We start from the raw sequence: 7,517 nt of genomic DNA, 5'->3' as shown, positions 1-7,517 counted from the left end.
ATCAGTGTGCAGAGGAGGGATCAATCATTACACGCCACATCACGAACAGAGTTCAACTTTCTCTCTCTCTTTCCAAAAGATCAAAATCATAACCGTTTTTTCCCCAATTCTCCAGAACTCAAGAACACGTAAACCCTAACCGTTTCAATTGAACGAAGATTCAACAAATTAGTGTGATTCTCAGTGATTTCTTGCGAATTCATCATCATCGAATCAAAAGGCTCTGCAATTCAAGCTTGAATTCATCACGAAGGTGACAAACTCAAACGATCACAGAGCCGTAATAGTGAGAAGAAGAGGAATTGAAGTAGGCTTCGAATCAGTGAAGAAGAAGAAGAGAATACCGATTTATTTTCGGTTTTTCAACTTACCAGAAAGCTCTTAAGGATCTTTGTTCGAACCTCCATATTAATTCAGGTATTCATCAAAAAATCTCTTCGTTTTTCATTGCAAGAAGCTCAACGAAGCTCAACGAACACAAGTAAACGGTGAATTGAAGGAAAGCTTCGGAAAATTCGAAGGATTTTGAAATGAAACCCTAAAAGATGTGAACCTTCAAAGATTCACCGTTTATTTCTTGAAACGAGGCTTGAAATCATCATAAGTAAGTAAAATACTTCAGTTTAGGGTTTCGTTTCATCATATCCCAAAAAAAAACTTTCAAAAAGATTCGAAGTGAAACCCTAAGATGCAGATCTGCAAAAATTCACCGTTCATTTTACAAAATCAAGTTCAAATCCATCATCAGCAGAGAAAATAACATAGATTAAAGCCTCGTTTCAAAAAGTGCGAAGAGATTTGAAAAATCTGAAAAACCGTAAAGTTTGAGTTTCGATCTACGTAGATCCAGGTCTCATTTGCAATTTCTGATGCTTGATTCGTGTTTAGACTGAGTAATGAACGGTAAAAAGTCTTAGATCGTTAAGGTTTGTTGAGTTTAGGGTTTCATCGTCACCGGCGGTGGCTGTTTCTGCCGGAGAAGACGGTGGAGGGTTTAGAGAGAGAAGAGAGAGTCTGGGAGTTAGAGAGAGAAGTAAAAGGGACGAATGAGGCCTAGACCGGCCTCTTAGAATATATAGAGGGAGTGAACCAGACCGGTTCGCCTGAACCAGTCTGGTTCATCCTTGAACCTTCGTCCTGACCGTTTGATCTGGTTCTGTTTCACATGTACGGTGTAGATCTAATCTTGTTGTGTTCCTGCTTTAGCTTGTGGTGTGCCATACGCCCTCAGCCCTTGGATCTAGGGTTTTCAGGATCCTGGATCAATCCAACGTCCCTGATGCGTTTGGATAGTCCAAGATCCGTTTCCCCTTTGGGCCTGGGCCTCTCTTCAGTTTTCTTTCGTTTTCTTGCTCATTGCACCACTGTCTTTGATATTTGTACCCCTGGCATGCTTAAAATGTTTTAGAAAATCCTAGAAAAATTCATAGAGTTTTCTTAGTATTTTTGTGATGTTTTTGTGTTGATTTTACACTGAAAAACTTGATAAAAAATGTTGAGATAGTTTTAGTGTTATTTCTTGAATTTTATGTTAAAAATTGATGAAAATTGGTTTAATTTTGTTTCTTATCTTTGATGTACACTTGTGATACATGATATGTGTTTCTATGAATCTTTAACCACTGTTTGAACATGATTTTGATACTTGTGTGTGGAATTTAGTTAGTTGCTTGACTTACAAGTCACATTTGTGAATAAATAGTGAAAATATGTCTAAAATTCACTTAAGAATGTAGGGCTCATCATGTGGCTTCAATTCTCATTCTTTAAAATAGAATGTATACTTTTAAAAGTGTATAAGACTATGAGAGTTGTGAGCTTTATGATGCTTGCATCCCATGAGTGAATTTTTAGTCATATTTTGCACTTGTTTTGGTTTTATTTTGTGGTTAGATTCCATGCTTTTATTATAGTATTTTTTTCTTGCCTTATTTTTCTCCATATTATCATGTGTTACTAACCATTTCATTTCATGCCTCATAAGCATTCCCATTTCATTCCACACCCATCTTATTTCTTGCACTTTAAGTTTCACCAAATTTAGAATGTAAAGACTTAGGATATTTTGTATTTTACTTTTATGCAATTTTTAAATTTCTTGCAAGACCATAGAATGTATCTAGGCCAATGATGTAATAAGGACAATGGACTCTAATGATGTACACCGACACAAGCACCGACACATGCACACACCTCACTTTAGATGTATGGCTAGGATATGCATGTTTAGATGTATGTTTAGGATTGTATGTTTAGATGAATGTTTAGGCTCTATACTTAGAAAAATCAATTTTCCAAAAAACTTGAACAAACTTCACTCAAATCCTTTTCAAAATAAACCTTGGGATCAAAATCCCATTGAATTTTCCTTTTATTTTCTTAATCAAATTTCAATGAATTTTAACCATACTTAGACCACATTTTGCAAAATAACTAATTCAACCTCACAATTTCATAATCTCATGCCCTTGAGGCCTTTCTCTCTCATTCTTCAAAATTCCAATTTTCAAACCTAAAATCAACCAACAAAAACAAAAACATTTTTGGAAGAGAACTACGATGGATTTGATCCCTTAAACGGGTACGTAGGCAAGGAACAAAATTCCTTCAATTCAAATAAAATAAAAATTCAAACACATCCTTCTCCCTCCAATTCTTCACTTAGGAACTCTTAGGCTTAAATACCACTTTCAAATAGCATTTAAAAATAGAGCGCGCGCGTAGAAATTAAAGACGGTTCCTATAGGATACTATAGTCGTTATGGGTGCCTAACACCTTCCCGTAGCGAAAACAACTCCCGGACCTCGATTCTCAAGGGTTTTGCTTACTTTTTCCCTTCCCAAGAAAAAATAAGATATCACCGGTTAAAAAGGTTCAAACGTAATCAATGTTTGACACCCGAAAAACCAAGATAAAACACAATGTAACAAGTTTCTAGGCTAGTCTAGAAGAACATTAATTGTATTCTCTCTATAAAAACCAGCCTTTGGCTGAGGAATAAACCATAAAAGTATTCACCCATTATCTTTCAATAATTTTTAAGCTTAATTGGACATTTGGTCCCTTAAGTTTCATTTCGGGTTTGAATGTGTATGAAGATGGATGGATGAAGATGAAGAAGAAATAGAAGGAAGAAGTTGAAGAAAAGGAAAGAAAAATCATGTGTTGATGGGTCGTTATTAGATTCAATGGTATTGCATGATCTAAAGGTCTATTTTGCTTCAAAATGATCAAAGGGCTAAAATTAAATAAGTTAATAAGGTCTATGGTGGACCATCTACAATGTTGGTCCACCTAAGACATTATAAGTTAAAATTAACAGAGTGAGACCAAATCGGCTGACGAAAGCATATTTGAGGGATCAAAACGTAATTTTTATTAATTAGAGCACATAAACGAAACTTAAAAATTCATTAAGATATCAAATGTTCAGTTGAGTCTTATTTTTAATATCGAACTCTTTTCTAGTTCTACAAAGTTAAAACTTACAAGTTAGCTTTTATTGTTGACCTTATTTACAAGTTGTTTCAGTGGCGGAGTCAGGAAAAAAAATGTTTGAGTGGGCCACTAAAAAAGAAACTATAATTGATATACACAATTTATGTTTTGTTAAACATTAAGGACAAAGTTGACCATCATAAAATTAAATTACATACCTTACAAATTCAAAATAATTATCTATGTGTATTTTGAATGACTTGAGAGTATGATAATAAAATGCACTGAAATGGAGAAAAAAGTGAACCGCAAAGTAATTTATTTTACTTTTATGGGTGTATCTAAACGACCCAATTGAGTTTTTAAATGTATATAAAATCTATCCCTAAAAAAAAAAATTGTATATAAAATCTAAAATAGCTTTTTCACACCTTAAAATTGAACACTCTTTTCATTTGATTCATGTACATGTTATATACTCCTACTGTCCTACAATTGAAGATGACATAACAATTTTGACATTCTCTCAAAAAAAAAAAAAAAATAACAATTTTGACATTTTCAGTTGAACTAAATTTTACCAAGTAAATTCATGATTTACATGATAAATTACTATATCTTTAAATATAATTGTTTTTTAATTTATTTATTTACGTTCTTTTCTCTTTCCTCTTGTTCATAGGGATGGCAATGGATATACCCTATGGGTAGGGTAATACATTATCCTTCTCCGTACCCGAGCCCGTACCCTCGTGGGCAACAACTTTAATGCCCTTATCCATACCATATGGGTACCTTAGTGTCCATACCCACACCCATTACCCACATTTTAACTATGAAAAGACAATAAAAATATTACAATTGAAATAAAGCTATGGTTCAAAAAATTTTAAATCAACTCATAAAATAGTACGAATCCTAGTATTAAACAAAATAAAAAACATCTAAAACATCTTTAAAAAATTGTATGCCAGCATGAGGGATCGGTTATTATATGAAGTAGTTTTTAGGTTTAGGATTATGCTTAAATAACTAAATTAATTAATTAATTATACACCAAAAATAAATAAGTTATTTATCATATTATATAAATATGTATATGCGGGTTGCATATAATACCATTACCCGTACCCATACCCATTTAAATTTACGGGTAATATCTGGCCCCAAACCCGAAACCATGAAATCAGGGTCTTACCCTATTCATTGTAGATATTTTTTGCGGGTATCCATTAGGTCTAGATTCAATTACCATCTCTATGTTCCTCCCATCCCATTTCCTCTCCATTACGGATCTTATCCTACTTATTTTATTCTAGGGTTAATTAAGTAAATGGTCCCTATAAATGTTCAGAATTTTGTTTTTAGTCCCTACAAAATAAAATCACACTTTTTTGTCCCTATAAAATTTTCCATCTGCTTTTTTAGTCCCTATAAAATTTTTCCATTAGCAATTTAGTCCCTATAAAAAAATTTCATCAACATTTTTGATGCCTAAAATGCTTAAGGAAAATGTCACAAGGATTAAAAAGTGTGATTTTATTTTGTAGGGACTAAAAACAAAACTATGAATATTAATAGGGACTAAAAACTTAATTAACCCTTTATTCATTCCAGGGGTCACTCTCGGTCTTGTATATCTTTTCTTCAGCTTGTATGGCTTGTGTGCATATGGCTAGTTTGGTCCGAACGTAATGATAGGATATTTAATAACATCCACACTCCCATGGATCAAATTATGGCAAAGGTTAAACAGCATTCCTTTTGGTGGGTGAAAGCACACAACGCCACTTTTGTTTATGGTTCCCATAGTTGGTGGTCGGACCCTTTGACATGTTTGGATATCGGCTGACCTTTGTTGTTGTTTTTGTTTTGTTAGACAGCTTGTAACCTTTTTGTGGTACCTCAAGTACACCTTGTGCTAAAGGGTATCACCGTTATTGTTAATATATTCCATTTTGATTTCTTAAAAAAAATTTGTACTTTACTTCTTAATGTAGTTCTATCCAAAAACATTGAAACAACACTCACCAACTTCTCTTTAAAAAAAAAAAAAAAAAAAAACACTCCACCAATTTTCTTCATTTCGTTTCTAATCCTAACACTGCCACTTCAAACGTAGACCTTGCGACATTTTCCCCCTCCTATAATAAAATAAAATGTGTCAATACTTAATTCTCCCCAACTCTTACTCTCAAAAAGAGTGTTTCAATAGCCGAAAAATAAGAAAAAGTACAATAAACATATTGGTGCTAATCAATTCCTTAAACAAAATTAGACATAAACACTTTATTTCTGACTTTCAATTCCTTGATAATAACTGATATGGTTGGATACAAATCAGAATCTAGTTAATATATTACCTAAGGGCTAAGAATAACAATAAACAAACATGCAGGAAGTACAATCCAACATAGAGCCCAGCAAACACATAGCATAACAATCCACTAACACACATGATTTCAACCTTTGATTGAAAGTACTTTATTAGTAACTAATCCAACATTCAATAATCGTCATTCTTTCTCTTTTTCCCTCTTCTTTTTCCCATATCAGTTGCCACAGCCCTATCAGCCTCCGACTCTTCCTTCTTCTGGTTAGCTAAAGGGTTTGCCACGAACCAGTCATCGTCCGAATCTTCCTCCTCCAGCTTAGCTAAAGCTTTGTTTCGCTTATTTTCACAGTGTGCTATTATATCACGCCTTCTCGCGGCCTTGCTATTCATGTTCACTTCATGTTTCTCCTGCAGGTATAGAGATTGATATACTTAAGAATTCAAATATGCACATAGAAACTAGTAAATTTGTGAACCTTGTATCAAAAGCATTACTTGCCTCGAAGTATTTAGGATCACGTTCCCATGACGTATAATACTTAGTGGGGCTTTCTACTACGAATGTAGCATCTTTATCCTGAAGCACATAATCATCAACACCATCTGTTTTGGTGAATGATAAAAGCAAAGGGTGAGCTTGTTGTATTAATATACAGCAAAATAGAAAGAGACGGAACATGAAAAAATAAACTAGGGTTGATTTCCCAAGTCAAGAGCTTGCAGATTCATTCATCATAAAACAACGCAAGCAAAAACAAAAGAAATGTATGGTTCAAAATCATGAGAGATGGGTGAAATGCATGCATGCCATTAATTGAAATGCAAAGAACATATTAAATAGATGAATCTTCAACAAAGAGAATAAAGAACATATAATTGAGTTTACCCGTTTCAGGCAAATCGACTTCATCTATTTCCTCATCTGACATGATACACTCGGCTGCTGCTACTGGAAATATGAACTATCAAAATTCTTAAAAAAAATAAAAAAAAATAGAGAGAAGCCCTAATTCAAAGGTTTTAAACCCTAATTCGAGAATATTTGATTGAATATTTCCAACCATCAATAACAAATTCGAATATTTAGGGTTTAATTTCATCAAAACACACTCAATCTCTCAATTCATCAAAGGCAAAAGAATTATGAATCAACTATAAAATGAAAATACCTTCAGCAAATTAATAATGTCGCGCGTGCGTAGATAGATACAATAGGAACGCGAAAATGTAAACAATGATTATTCAAAGATTTGATCTCAAAACGAACCAGGGTAATAGAAGAAAACGCTATGTTAATATTATTATTATTATTATTAACATTATTATTAACAATAGGAACGCGAAAATGTAAACAATGATTATTCAAAGATTTCATCCCACGTAATTTCCACGTCATTATACCATTATAATATTATTATTATTATCATATTAATTTAAGGGTTAAATATGTTTTTGGTCCCTATAAATATGTTAATTTTTTGTGTTAATTCCTCTAAAACATTTTTTCAACTTTTGGTCCTTCAAAAGATTTCTATCTTACTTTTGGTTTCTACTTTAAAGTAAACTCATATGTATAAATTATACTCCATCCGGTCCTTATTATAAGAAAAAATTGACTTTTTAGGTTCATAAAATAATTAATGTATCTTATTGTAAATATAGGCTAGATACATCACTTATAAAATGAACCAAAAAAATCAATTGTTTCTTATAATAAGGACCGGAGGGAGTATTTTTGAATAC

The 7,517-nt window shown here is 32.9% G+C and overlaps 1 protein-coding gene across 1 annotated transcript; it reads right to left on the bottom strand.

Annotated features, from left to right (window-relative positions):
- Window positions 1-5,699: 5,699 nt before the first annotated feature.
- Window positions 5,700-7,017, bottom strand: LOC146898531 (uncharacterized). The gene is made up of 4 exons (XM_085734380.1): window positions 6,944-7,017; window positions 6,661-6,723; window positions 6,274-6,377; window positions 5,700-6,182 (listed from the first exon to the last, which is right to left on the bottom strand). Exons 2-4 carry the CDS (start codon window positions 6,701-6,703, stop codon window positions 5,946-5,948), a joined length of 384 nt encoding a protein of 127 aa, XP_085590506.1. The 5' UTR covers window positions 6,704-6,723; window positions 6,944-7,017; the 3' UTR covers window positions 5,700-5,945.
- Window positions 7,018-7,517: the final 500 nt, after the last annotated feature.

Source organism: Medicago sativa, chromosome 8, assembly GCF_051527215.1.
Source record: "Medicago sativa cultivar Bolivia chromosome 8, Bolivia_mono, whole genome shotgun sequence".
Taxonomy (NCBI): Eukaryota; Viridiplantae; Streptophyta; class Magnoliopsida; order Fabales; family Fabaceae; genus Medicago; species Medicago sativa.
Note: the sequence above shows the minus strand (reverse complement) of the source record. Positions and strands in the feature narration are given on the sequence as shown.

What these genes read in the sequence shown, in the direction of transcription:
- LOC146898531 (XM_085734380.1), bottom strand. Translation starts at nt 6,703, where the DNA reads ATGTCAGATGAGGAAATAGATGAAGTCGATTTGCCTGAAACGG. An exon ending in AGTCGATTTGCCTGAAACGG is followed by an intron (nt 6,378 to 6,660) that starts GTAAACTCAATT and finishes TCACCAAAACAG; the next exon opens with ATGGTGTTGATGATTATGTG. An exon ending in GTGATCCTAAATACTTCGAG is followed by an intron (nt 6,183 to 6,273) that starts GCAAGTAATGCT and finishes CTATACCTGCAG; the next exon opens with GAGAAACATGAAGTGAACAT.